This window comes from Eschrichtius robustus, chromosome 5 (genome assembly GCF_028021215.1).
Source record: "Eschrichtius robustus isolate mEscRob2 chromosome 5, mEscRob2.pri, whole genome shotgun sequence".
NCBI classification, from domain to species: Eukaryota; Metazoa; Chordata; class Mammalia; order Artiodactyla; family Eschrichtiidae; genus Eschrichtius; species Eschrichtius robustus.
The window spans coordinates 86,203,985-86,217,003 of NC_090828.1; the positions used below are offsets into that span (position 1 = coordinate 86,203,985).

Consider the following 13,019-nt stretch of genomic DNA (forward strand, 5'->3'; position numbering starts at 1 on the left):
TCCTCACCAACGGAAGCAAAACCTCAATAGAGATCATCTCTACAGAACTACTACAGCAAATTGTTGTAAATAAGCTTTCAATATCCCAGATAAATGCTAAATGATGGTAGGTAATACTATAGCTCAGGATCATGCTGATTTCTCTAAAACGAAATTCCAAATACACAGTAGATAGATAAACTAAACTTCAGAAGAACAAGGTTTTAGTTTTTCATTCCTGTTTTAAAAGGCCACGTATTGTCTGTGAACTTTCAGCTTTGTTCTGTCTCTCTTGTCTAGAAGGGTGCTAGCCATGAGCCAAGAACAATAGGTAAGCCAGCCTCCCTCAACCCAGAAAAATTACCCCGTTGCACAGGAGCCATACCTATGGTTCCACAGTGGCCAAGGTAAAACTTAATAGGAATCAATTTTTTTTTTTTTTTTTGCGTGTAGCAAAGTTACTTCCAGAGAGAGAAAAAGAAGCCTGGTTTGCACTGTAGCAGAACCATTGGAACAATGTGCTCCCTGTGTCCACAAGCCAGTCCTCCCCTGACACCCTCCTTTCTAGGGCATAGGGTAGAAAAGTCACATACACAGTAGATCATGCCAGGGCCTGCTGACACAACCCTACTCCTGAATTTGCAGGCGGCAGAGTGTAGCAATGTCTTTAGTATACACATATTCTTACCTTTTTTTTTTCAAGCAGATGTTTCAGCACTCAACCTGGGGGAGTGGTGGGGAGAAGATACTGCAGGCAAACTTTCTCAGTGCTATTCCTTCCCTTCTACCCCCTTCCCAGTTCCTTCAAACTTCATAAGTTTGAGTTAAGAGTAGGTATAGAGCTTTGGACAGTATTAAGGGCCTCTTCTTTTTACCTTGAATGAGTGATCTTTGACACTTCTTGGCCACACCAAACTGGCTGCCAGAGTGCTTCCTCTTATGCCAGGTCACATAGGGAGAATTAGGTGGGAAAATATTTTTTCTTACAATTGTAAACAGAAGTGTGAAATACATAATGAAATTGTAAAGTAAATTTATTTACCTCAGAGGTTAGAATCGTGATGCTTATAATCATGGGCACTCCACCTTTTCTACTACAAGTTAAGAAATTCCATATTACTTCTCCAACTTTGTTCTCAGTAAGCATTGATTTCTGTAAAATGCAAGAACCAGTTAAACAATTCCTAATAAAATCATAAAGTAATTAAAATAATTAAATAAATGGCACTAAAATAATTAAAAATGATGAAATAAGTATCCTCTAAGATACATGCTACATTCACTCTGGTTTTCTGTAATTTAACTTCATGTATTTTCCAGGTAATTCACGAGAAGCAATTCCTATTTATTGATATGCCTACCCTGTAGCAGACATTTTACATATATTGTCATATTTTTTCACCACAGCCAGCTTAAATTTAAGTCCTCTTTTGCTCATTTTAAAAATGAAGTTCTCAGGGGCTTAATATCTTGTCCTCAATACACAATTAGCACTCACAAAGCAGGGAGTCAAATCCAGTTCATCTAATTTCAAAGCCTATATCTTTGCCACTATAATATGCTGTAATTGAGGAGAATGTAAAGAATCTAGTGTCAAACACATTGAGGTCCAGTTCCCAGTCAACAAGCAATTTAAAAATTATACAAGAAAAAAAACAATTTCCAGATATGCCTGTATCATTATCTCTCCTTCATCACTAACTTGTCCTGTGCTTAGGCCCAGTACTGGGGCCAATGTGAGCGAGCAGGAACTTGCCCATGGGAGTGTCCCTAAGTCAAGGGTCCTGGTGAGAAGACTGAACTAGGAAAGACACTTTATCTGGGAAGCCAGAGGCAACAAAGCCAGAGAAACCATTCTACCTGAGCCAATGCTGTAACTGGAAAAATGAGCCTAAGTGCTAGATCCAAAAGGCAAAATAAGCCACACATGGAAAAACAAGTACTAACCAAGTCATCCAGGAGGTCTGGAAGTGGGTCACAATGCAGTGTGCAGAGTGGGTGGGCACAAGTGGTTCAGAAAGATGTCTGCGAAAGGTGAGAAGACATTGGATGTCACCTGTATGTGGCGTCTGCCGGGAGGATGGATCTGGCAGATTCAAAGGCCCGTGAAGAACCAGACACTTGAATTCTGGAGAAAGTCATTGATTCTCTCTAGGTCACATCTACACTGCCAGGCCTAGAAAAGCAGGTTTTTTTCTTAGCTATTATTATTTCATAGTTGTGATTATCATGAAGAGAATAATTTCTAAGAGTAAGGTTTTTATATTTAAGTACCTGAAACATGACTGCAAAAAAAAAAAAAAATCACTTTTAGAACGGTGCAAAATTAGAACTGAGTAACATCCAAGATTTATAATTTGACCTTTTAACAGAATAAGGACTGTTAAAGAAGACCACAAAGCAGCATGAAGTTATTTCCAGGTCACTAAACAATCTATAGGTGCAAACAGTTTTTGGTCCCATTGCCCTTTACAAAGGAAAAAAAGAAAAAGGTACAGGTCACTCTGAGCCCCTAGGCTGATGTCCAAATGGCCCTTTTGGTAGTTTCAACGTGAAAGAAGCATGGAATGGATCCTTTGAGAAAGGAAACAATTAAGGGACCCTTTAAGTGTTTTGAGGAGTCTTAAGGAAAAACAACAAGAAAAAGAAGTCAGTATTGGGACTAAATATCGCAATAGTTTTTTCCCATAAGCATTTGCATTGACTTTTCAGCTTTTGCATCAAAAAGAAAATCTGGCCTTCTGGATGTTTAAGAGACTAAGGAATTTCATTTTCCATTAGTAAACTGATTTTCTCCCCCACTATAGGTACTTAGAATTAGTGCAAACCCCAGGATAACTACAATTCCAAAAGGAAATGCTCACTCAGCTCATTATGAATGGTCTTACAACAAATACTGTTCTGACAGCCAAATTCCTGGTCTCCAAATTTGTAAGTTTGCCCTTTTTTTTTCTCACAAGTCTTACTCAAGACCGCTTCTGAGCTTCTGCACATTTAACCCTTACAGTCAAAGACAATATGTTACTAAAGAACATGAGAAACTTCAAGTTCATACATTTGGACTAAAAGAAATCTGATATTTATAACCAAATTATGACCATATTGAATACGACAAATTAACTCCTTAACTAACAGAATAAAAAAACACTATTTTCATGTCTGTGGCTACGAATTCTTTGAAGAGGTCTAAAGAACTGTAAACCAGCCAAAAATCCTATGATGCTTTCCATTTTATTTCTTCACTTTAATAACACAGCACTCACTTCTCAATAGAAAAATGACGAATGATACTAAAAGGTAAATAGCTGTTTTTAACTAGTCAAAATTAATTAAATTGTCCTCAATTGATCCGTATATTCCATGTTATTTTTTCAACCTTTCATTACAATAATAAAGCTACACTATAGTGAAGTTTCAGGCACTACTTTATTTAGTTCTCAAGAAAACTCGAAAGAATGGGCACTATTAGTGTACCCACAACATAGCTAAGGAAACAAATTTAGAGTAGATTGTCGGTAATCACACAGGTAGCAACCTGCAGGGTTAGTATTCAAAATAGATTCTTTGGATGTCAACTGACACAGGGGTATAAAAATATCAGGGATAGGCTTGCTTGATCATTTTAAAATAACTTTAAATCAGCCCATATATTAATAAGTAAAAGTAAAAAATTATCTTAAATTCAGGTATGAATTATTTGTCAATTACCTCAATTTTCACTTTTTGACATGTGTAAATAGACATAACCAAAAAGTTCAATGATCAAATTCCAATAAGAAAAAATGGTGCATAATTAGTGCACATCTCTGCATTTGGGGAGGAGAGTGACTTGATTTTACATAGGGTATTGTTTTTCCTCATTAATTGTAGTTCTGTCACATATTTGCATATGACTGCTACATAAATGATTCACAATTGTTAAGTTTTATGGATATCTGGAAAGAATACTACTACTCAATAAATAAACTTTTGCAAGTGTCAGAGAGAAATTTTACATTAAAATGTTACTTTGTTTCTTCGTCCTGAGAGAATGAATTAAAAAAAAAAACCACAGTTAAAATCAAGCATTAGATATGCAAATATGTGTTCAGATCAGAGATACCAAAATTATTCAAATGATTAATTATTCATCATAAAATGTCAATTAATAATTATGAAGCATAAAAAGCATCTTTCTAATGCATCTTTATTTTTCTTGGCCTAAAAAGGGCTTAATATACATGTTCAATTGACTTCTAACAAGTTTTAAAAATCCAACAAAGTAAACAAATTGCAAACAAGTGCAAACTCTGAATTTTAATAGGAGAACAACATGCTCAAAATGAATGAAAGACAGAAAAAAAAATAAGGAAAACTAAAACCATAGCCACATTCATGACATATGCAGCTCCGTGTTCACTCACCTGCTAGGCAACAGGGCAACCTGGCGAAGAAAACAACCCAGCAACTCAAGCTGTGAATTTGCTTAGCATGTACAGAACACAGGGCATGATGTTTCTCTCTGAATTGATTCGTGTGGGGCAGGGGTGCTTTAGGAATTTTTTACACTTTCCAAATAGTCATTAAAAGAAAAAGCACAGTTTAAGTTTCTTTAAATTACCTATGGTAACTTCTAAAGTCTGTTAAGCCCTGCTAAAATATCACCATAAATGAGAAAATTTTTCACATTGCTTTAATTCTATAGAATTTCCCTAGAACAAGTATTATTCATTTTTCTTCCAGGAAGATTATATCTTTTAAGAAAAAAGGAAGTCAATTTGAGCTGATATGATAATTCAGAATAGGGAGCCACTATGATCACTGAGATATAGATTTATATTTATTTTATTACTATTATTATTATTATTTTACTTTTCACTGACACCTGGCGAACTTGTTCTCTGATGACCCAAGGGAGTTACTTTAGTCAGGGTGTCCCTGACCTCCTGCTGGTAGATTAATTACATATGAAACATTGTGTTTTCAAAACGAAATGATAAATCTGGACACATAAAGGAGGCAGAAAAGAATCAGAGCGAGAGAGAAGAGGAGATGTTAGGAAACAAAATAAGGGCTTGCAAAAGGGAGATATCAGATAGAAAGAAAGGATAATGTAGGAAAGGCAATTGGGAAAGAATTTCAAGAAAATAAGGATAAAGGTCAGGGAGGGCTGAAAGGAGGGCAAGAGGGAGGAAAGGAGGGAAGGAAGGATTTGGGGTGTTCAATTCCCTGGCGAGGCTGCTGGCGTCCGCGCCCTTAACGCCACAGCCTTCCAAGTTGAGGCGAAAGCCACCTCCTCGGGCCTGCGTCGCATCCAACTTACTCCAAGTTTTCTGGTGACTCCTACAGGGCCCCTTTCCGTCCCCCCCATCCCACCCCTTAGTGAGATTGACAGTCGCGTGGAGGAGGCTTTTCCAGGCACAGCCTTTCTCATGGTAATCAGCCCCCAGCATCACCTCGCGGCCGCGGCCGCTCCCGCTCCGTGCGCAGCTCGCGGACCCCGGGGACCGGAAACAAGGCGGCGGGCGGGGAGCCGGCGAGCGAGCCAGGTCAGCTGACCCGGCCGCGGGGCGGGGGTCGCGGGGTTCCCGGGCGGGTATAGGTCTGGGGGAGGGGGGGGTGCGCGGGGGCCGAACCCCTCCCCCCCACAACGTGTTCCTCCGCCTGTGCTGCGGGGGCCTTACCCTGAGATCAAATGAAGGGACCGAAGCTGGGGGCGTGGGGGACAGAGCGCGCCGAGAACTGGGGGCGACAAGCAGACCTGTTTTGCATCAATAAATTAAGACGCTCATTTGAGTCCTGAAGTTTGCTGGTTCCTGTCAGTGGAGACGTTGCCAAAAAGCACTGAAGCCGAGATTCAGCCTTAACTTCAAAAAATAAAATAAAAATAAAATAAAATGAACTCTCAGCTGGCTGCCCTGCTGGGGCCAGGTGACGTGCGAGATTCCACAGCCCGCGGGCCTCGCAGCAGGGATATTAGAGATGGTCTGAGATTCTCTGGTCCTGTTTTGATTTTGTTTGAAAGGGCTTCTCAGAGAGATGCTCCTGATTTTTTTTTTTTTTAATAGACTTTCCCCTCCTATCCTAGGCTCAACTCCGAATGGATTGGATTGCGAGTTTGCACGTGAGAAAACCGTTTGGCTTGACTTGGACCCCTGCCGCCCCCCACTCCGTCCACACCCCCACCCCAGTGCAGGGGTCCCCCTTATCACCCTTTGCTTGCAACTCTAAAAGAAGTTTCCCACCTTCTGTGTAACAACACAGGGTCGAAATAATTCCTCTAGATGAAAGATCAATTCCGTTTCAAAAAGAGAATAGGTTCCTTTTTTTTATTTTCTCCACATGGTACAGAATAAACAGAATTTGCTTTAAAAAAAAAAATTAGCTGTGGCCAAATTCGAATTCCTTCTACAGGCTGTGTGTTCAGGGCAGAAACATTGTATCTCTTCTGGCATCTGGGCCAGCAAGCGGAGCTGGGGGCAGGGGAGAAAGGGGGAGCGGCTGTGAAAGTTAAGGAAATTGACAGACTGAGAGGTGAATGGGGGGACAGGCACCAGGTCCTGGCTGGAGGGAACTGGAAAACAAAAGTGCATCTTCATACGCTGCCTGGGTGGAGGGAATACTGAGGGAGGCAGTTTGTTTTACTCAAAGAAACCCTAAAGAATTATTTTTCTCCCTTCAATGTCGATTGCAATATTATTCCACATTTGCATGTATCTGTTGTTTTAATCCCCTTGGTCTGCGCTAATCTCGAAATGGATTACTAATGGGGAAGAAAGACCGGGAAGGAGCGATTCATTTGCAAGGACTTGCTTTGCTGTGTGAGGAGCCGAAAGCTAGCAGCTCCTAGTCCTCTCTCGACTTTTCCCTGCGTCCTGCGCTCCTGCATCCCGCTGATCCCACGATCCCCATTGTCCCCGACCTGGCCTTCGGACTAAGAGAGTGTTCGGTACAAATTTATATTCCGGCTTCCTCCGATCCCACCGCCTCTGCTTTGGTGTGAACTCTCTCGGTCAAATGGGGAGGGGAGTGCCAGGGGCGTGCCAGGCAGGGGCGGAGGGCAACGCACCGGCGCGCTCACCCCTCGCGGGGACGCTTCGCGTGCCACCCTCCAAATATCCACCTTGATGGGAACCTGGAAGATTGCTTTTTACCCCAATTCAAATACTTGCACGTCGGCACTCCCAGTGCTAAGTGTTGAGGCTGTCTCCTGACACTTGAACAATTACTGAGCCCAGAGTAATCAGATGATTAGGTGTTTTTCATGGAAATACTTGTCTTTTTTTTTTTTTAAGTCAGATCCTAAGTAACCAGACATTAATATACATAATAAAGAGAAGTGATTTGTCAGCCGTTTGACTGGATCCTTTGACCTGAGGTTTTGCCAGTGAGTGTGTGTCTGGACTGTAAGCTCCAGTGGTTACCTGGGGTCCTGAGGTGGGGTCTTGCCTGGAATTACTCCATGCAAGGGACACTTTTGTCCTGGAAATGGGAGAGGAAACGCTGAAAAGCAAACTTCTAGAGAAAGCTGGACTCGATTTTTTTGAAATAAAAAAGTGGGGAAAAGTGGGAAGAGAAAAAAAAAAGGATATTAATAATAGAAATGAATCTCAGAGAAGGAACTTGATAAGTCATATATTTATAGAGATAGAAATATTAAAGCAATGTAAAGCATAAAACTGAGAAGGTGCCTGACCCATGGTGGAAATCTTTAATTTTCTTTTTTTATTATTAAATTTTAGACTGATGGTCTTGAATGCTCCTCTGTAGGTAATTTATCTGAATGGGGTGGGGGAGAAGATTCTCACTGTAATAAATACTTAAGGTAGGAAAGAGGTGAGTCTGTACCAAGAGTGAAAATTTACTTCCTTGCATCCTAAAGGAAAAATTGGTTGTGGTCATGCTGGGTGGCTACTGCTCCCCCCCCCCCCATAAACATACAAAACACAAAGCCGTGCACCTCTGGGAGTGTGGATGTGGTAACCCATGGGTGGCTTTTCCCTCCTCTGAGTGCAATTGCCAATGACTCTTGCATTCAAAGTCTTGCTTTAGGCACACATTCAAAGCACAGTTCAAAGCAGTTTATCTTCATATAAGTAAAAGTCTAGTGTTGGATCAGGGTTTTATTTGTTTCAGATTTCATCAGACTGAAAACAGGGGGCTGTAACATATTAACAATATTAAAGCAGAAAAAAATGGCATGAGGCTGTTCTTTAGTCCTCTTGACACCTCCACCTTTACCTTTGCAAGGAAGCCCAAAGGCTGTGGGACTGAAAGTTTATTTGTGCTCTGAGGTTCTCAAGTACTTTCACTCTTAAAGAAAAAAAAGAAGAAGAAGAAGAAGAAAAAGCCTCACAGTTCTCTAAGAAATTGAGCCTGAACCATTGGAGGCTAAGAGATTTCTTCCTTTTCCGATAAATGCCTGTGCTCAGCATCCTCAAATTTGGCTGTCTTTATTTACTTCTATATTAGTTCCAATTATGTGCAGTGTAAACCAGCTTTTTGATTAACAAAACAGCAGAGCATTGGTTAAGAACACTTAAACTTCAAAAAAAATTCCCCTGGGAAGTGGGCTCTGAATTGGTTAATAACGTGCAGTACTTGCTAAATTGCTGACTTCCAGATGTGGAAAATATCTTTCTTGTTTAGGACCTATGTAACCTGATTGGATTACGACAGAAGCGTCACGTTGGAAGCTTTTGAGTGATTATTTAATTAACCATACAGTAGAAAGCTGTATTCTCCAGGAAATCCCTTCCATATTTACATAACCAATCCCTTCAGAGCAAAGGTGGAGTCTTTTCTTTTTAATTTTACTTTAATTGCAATATCAAAAAATATATACTCCAAAACTTAGACCCCATGCCGTTTAATATGGTGATCTTCCTTCGCTGCTAAGTTCCTCTATGGCCTTTCTCCTTTTCCTCCTGCCTCCCTACACCCACTCCCTCACTTTGTAGTGAGGTCTCCGTGAGATGGGGAGAGATTCAGAGATCGGTCAACTCAGCAACTCAGCGCTCTATGTTAATTTACTTAGAGACCCTTTTTAAAAATGCCAAACCACTTTTTAGTATTGGGATCCAATCCAGAAATTCATCACACACACACACCGCAACACACACGCCCTAAAAGGCAGTTCACATGCAGCATTTTTTTTTTTTCTGGCTCTGGCATCTTAAAAGAAAAAAAAAATTAAGAGAAAGGGCAAAAAATTTAGTTCCAGAAGCCGTGCTGAGAAATCCACACAATTTAATGTGCATCTCAAATCTGGTCATTAGAGACATCTGTATAAGAAGAGGCGATCTGGATTGAGGAACCGGGATCTTTCCCTTTAACTTTCGCCCCGTAGAGTTCTCCAGTTCTGTGAATGGTGTGCACCGTTTTCCGCCCTGTACTCTGTAGGATTTAGTGATGAGGATAATGATGCCAAAGGCTTGACGGGGGGGGGGGGGGGGGGGGCGTGGAGAAGGGAGGGAGGGAGGGAGGCGAGAGGGAGGGAGAGAGGAAGGGAGGGAGGTGGAATTTCATTTCTTCCACTAAAGCGTTTGCGGAGACTTCAAGGTATAATCTATCCCAGATCCTTTCCCAGAGAGAAACTTGGCGATCACGTTTTCACATGATGCTCACGCTCAGGGCGCTTCAATTATCCCTCCCCACAAAGATAGGTGGCGCGTGTTTCAGGGTCTCTCTCTCTCCTACAGAAAAGAAAAAGAAAAAAATGTCATTAGAAGAGGCGTAACACGTCAGTCCGTCCCCAGGTTTGTGTTTCCTGGAGTGGCCGAAAGAGATCAGTTCTAACCTGCTCCGCAGGAATAACGGTCCTGCCTCCCGACACTCTTGGCGAGGTTTTGTACAGTTTGCTCCGGGAGCTGTTTCTTCGCTTCCACCTTTTTCTCCCCCACACTTCGCGGCTTCTTCATGCTTTTTCTTCTCACCATTTCTGGCCAAAACTACAAACAAGACTTCGCAGGTAGGTTTTTTTTTTTCCCCCTTTTCTCTCTTTTTATTCCTTTTCGGCATGGTCATCCCCCACCCTCCTTTTACGATTTTCTCCTTTTAAGTGGGGATGTGAGTCTGAAGTGAGGAGGAGTGTCTGTGGGTAGGAATTTCAGGTGGGTTTAGCTCCTTTATGGCAAGCTTTTCCCAAGAGTGACTTCTTCGATTTCTCTTGCACTCCCCCTCTCTCTCTCCTTCCTTTTCTCTTTTTTCCTCCCCCAAATAATTTGCCCTGTACCTGCCCATTCAGGTAACCAAAGGTGCCTTTTACTACCCAGCCTGGGAAAAGTTTTATTGAGAACTATGTGGTTGGAATAAAAACTCTTCAAGGGGAGAGATTCTGCTCTATTTTCACGTCTAATTCCAATTCACTGTATTCAGCAATTAGAACTTGGCAAATACCTGTTAATAATTACAAAACTTGATGGATACAAACCTACCAAATTCGGGAGCAAGTCTTTCTCTTAGATATGGCAGTCCAACCTTTCCCACTGAAGAAGGCTGTTTTCTAAGTAGAAAGTTGCCTGTTTTTGTCTGCTTAGCGAGTTTCATTTCTTTATTTCATTCTTTGTGTGTGTATGTATGTGAAGTAACACCTCACTTCTGTGATGATAAATAAAGAAGTGAAAGTCCTCATGGAACTTGAGTCGTTTACCAAAGTGGGGAGGGAGGGGAGTCACTACAGCTGGGAAGAAAACTGCCGTCCGGATATTAGGGTTGTAAATGAAGGATAACTTTGGAAATTGTATTTCAAATGGCAAAGTATTAATGATATAGACATGGATTTCACAGGAGACATAGACACACGAAAATATCCCATTCCACACTTTGGCACTGAAAAGTCGAGAAAGAGAGCAGGAGTTCCCAGGAGCAGTGGTGAGCCCCGCTAACATGAATGTGTTTATCTCCCACCTTCTTATATATTTTACATGCTCCCCCTATAATGATGAAGGCAAGATTACTAACTCCAGAGTTAGAAATAACAGGCAAAGCTAAAGTTTACAGCACAAATGCCCTGTCTGTCCCTCACACACACACATGCTCATAAAACTAGCAGCTTACTTTATTAAACATGTATTTATATGCAATCGTGTGTAAGTCTCAGCATGAATACAGACAGGCCAGCTGCTTCCTCCCAGACACTTGTGTGACCACTGCTTTATTTCAGGATTTTCCCCAACAATTTCAAATCCATAGGAGAGCCAAGAAATAACAAAATGTGTCAAACTTAAATTAAAAGTCTCCCACTATGCCTAGGTTAAATTCAAGGTGCTTTCTAAATCATCCACTTCCCCTTCTCTCTGCCGCCCCCCAGCCCCACCCCTCTCAGCAAATGTGTGGAAACTGATACTCACTTTCCAGGTTTTCCGCAAAGCTTCTAGCACAGGAGACAATAGGTGCGGGGCGTGGGGACTGAGTGTGTTCGGCAGAGAAAGGGTTAATGGCCCTTGTGTTACAGTTTGCATCTGTTACATCTTTTATAGCCCCCTGTTTAAACTAATCCTCGAGGCACAGCATCTTCCCAACCTCCACCGAGTTGCAGGATTCTCCTCCTCTCCTGCCTGCCTCCGAGGTTCCCCTTCTCCAAGTTTTGACAGTTTCAGCTGAAAAAATGCAGCGCCTCTCTCGATTTTTAGGTACAAAAGTTTCGAAGCCAGAAAAGGATACGATCATTTAGTCGAGCTTAAAAGTATTGCCGTATAGCGATTGGACTTTCTCTTTCCTTTCTTGAGGGGAGAAAACAATTTTCTCCTGGAACTCTTTAAGGGAACTGGGGCGGGGGAGCATGGGTGTGAGTGAGGTGGGGGGAAATAAGTAAATATTGTCAAAGCGGCGAAGGTGGCGGCGGCGGCGGCGGCGGCGGGGGGGGGGGTACTGGGGGGAGGGACAGTGTCCGAAGAGGCTTATAATTATATTTCTTATTGCGGCGTGAAACGGGAAATCCTAATTTGGGGGCGGGGGTGTGAGGGGGAGGAAGAGACAGTGCCTCGATCAACTCCGACAGGGGAGGGGAGGGGACGCGGGGCGAGTGGGCTTCCTATAATTACTATTATCAATTTGACCGAGTGTGCTTCATCCGGGAGTTGTTTCGCGTTGTTTGTTTGTTTGTTTGTTTGCTTCCTCGGGGGAATGGGGAGGGGGGGTGAGTGGGGGGGGGAGACAAGATGAGAGCTACAGAGAGCCTCGCCTCACCCCAAGTTCCCGAGCCGGGCTGAGGACTTTTCGGAGGAAAAGGTCCGCCTAGCCCTGAGCCAAGCAGCGTTACTGTACCGCCGTGTGCATTCCCTCATACGGTCAGGAGTTATGACTCATTTTGAAGATGTAATTCTTGTCTCTCTGATCCCCTCGCGGGTGCAACACACCAAACAGTAACAAACACAAAGCGCCTCGGGGCCAAGGCTGGGGGTGGGAGGCGGGGAGGGGGGCCGCCGGAGTTTCGCTTTGGCGTTGGGGGGGCCGCGGATGGGTGCTCGCCGGGGCCCTGGCCCGGCTCCCCTGGGCGGCCCGCGCGCGTCTCAATGGGCGCGGGCGATGCCCACATTGTCGCTGTGTTTGGTTGCTAGATCGAGCCTGCGTGCTGCCGAAGCAGGGCGCCGAGTCCATGCGAACTGCCATCTGATCCGCTCTTATCAATGAAGCAGCCGATCATGGCGGATGGCCCCCGGTGCAAGAGGCGCAAACAAGCCAATCCCAGGAGGAAAAACGGTAAGAAGCGGCCCGAACCAAACTTTTCTGGGCCGCTCCGCGGCTCCAGACCCGGGGAGAAGGAGGGGGAAAGGGAAAAGCAACCGTGGCGGCGGCGGCGGCGGGCGCCCAGGGCTCGCGGGCGAGCCTCTCTCCGCGGCCGGCGCCGGAGCCCGGCGCGCGCGGCGACTGGACGGGGGGCGGGGTGGGGGGGGGAGTTGGGGAAGTGCCGGGCAAAGTGAGCGTCGGGCGCCGGGGGGCTGCGAGCGCTGGGGTCCGGCCGGGGCCCAGCGCCCCCACCCTCGCCGCCCTCTGCGCCCCCGCCCGCCCTCCCTCCGCCTCCAGCTCCACCAGCGCCCGGCCCGCCGGCTCTCCGGCCG

The 13,019-nt window shown here is 43.9% G+C and overlaps 1 protein-coding gene and 2 long non-coding RNA genes across 8 annotated transcripts in view; 1 reads left to right on the forward strand and 2 right to left on the reverse strand.

Moving 5' to 3' along the window:
• The window catches only part of LOC137764935 (uncharacterized), a 41,171-nt gene extending 40,082 nt beyond the window's left edge, over positions 1-1,089 (reverse strand). The window contains exon 1 of the long non-coding RNA XR_011074085.1: positions 1,022-1,089. This is a non-coding gene — a long non-coding RNA (uncharacterized lncRNA). The remainder of the gene's footprint in view (positions 1-1,021) is intronic.
• Positions 1,090-9,453: 8,364 nt separating this feature from the next.
• Positions 9,454-11,770, reverse strand: LOC137765387 (uncharacterized). Its single transcript, XR_011074148.1, has 3 exons — positions 11,310-11,770; positions 9,758-9,908; positions 9,454-9,653 (listed from the first exon to the last, which is right to left on the reverse strand). It is a non-coding gene; the product is annotated as an uncharacterized lncRNA (long non-coding RNA).
• Positions 9,827-13,019, forward strand: part of ZEB2 (zinc finger E-box binding homeobox 2) — a 127,405-nt gene continuing 124,212 nt past the window's right edge. For 3 of the 6 annotated variants that reach the window (XM_068545167.1, XM_068545165.1, XM_068545166.1), the window contains exon 1: positions 12,386-12,660. In XM_068545167.1, coding sequence (XP_068401268.1) covers positions 12,588-12,660 — 73 coding nt within the window. In that variant the 5' untranslated portion in view covers positions 12,386-12,587. Of the gene's footprint in view, positions 9,929-11,575; positions 11,592-12,384; positions 12,661-13,019 lie in introns of those variants that run through there. The other 3 variants (XM_068545163.1, XM_068545164.1, XM_068545169.1) reach the window with 3 other exon arrangements.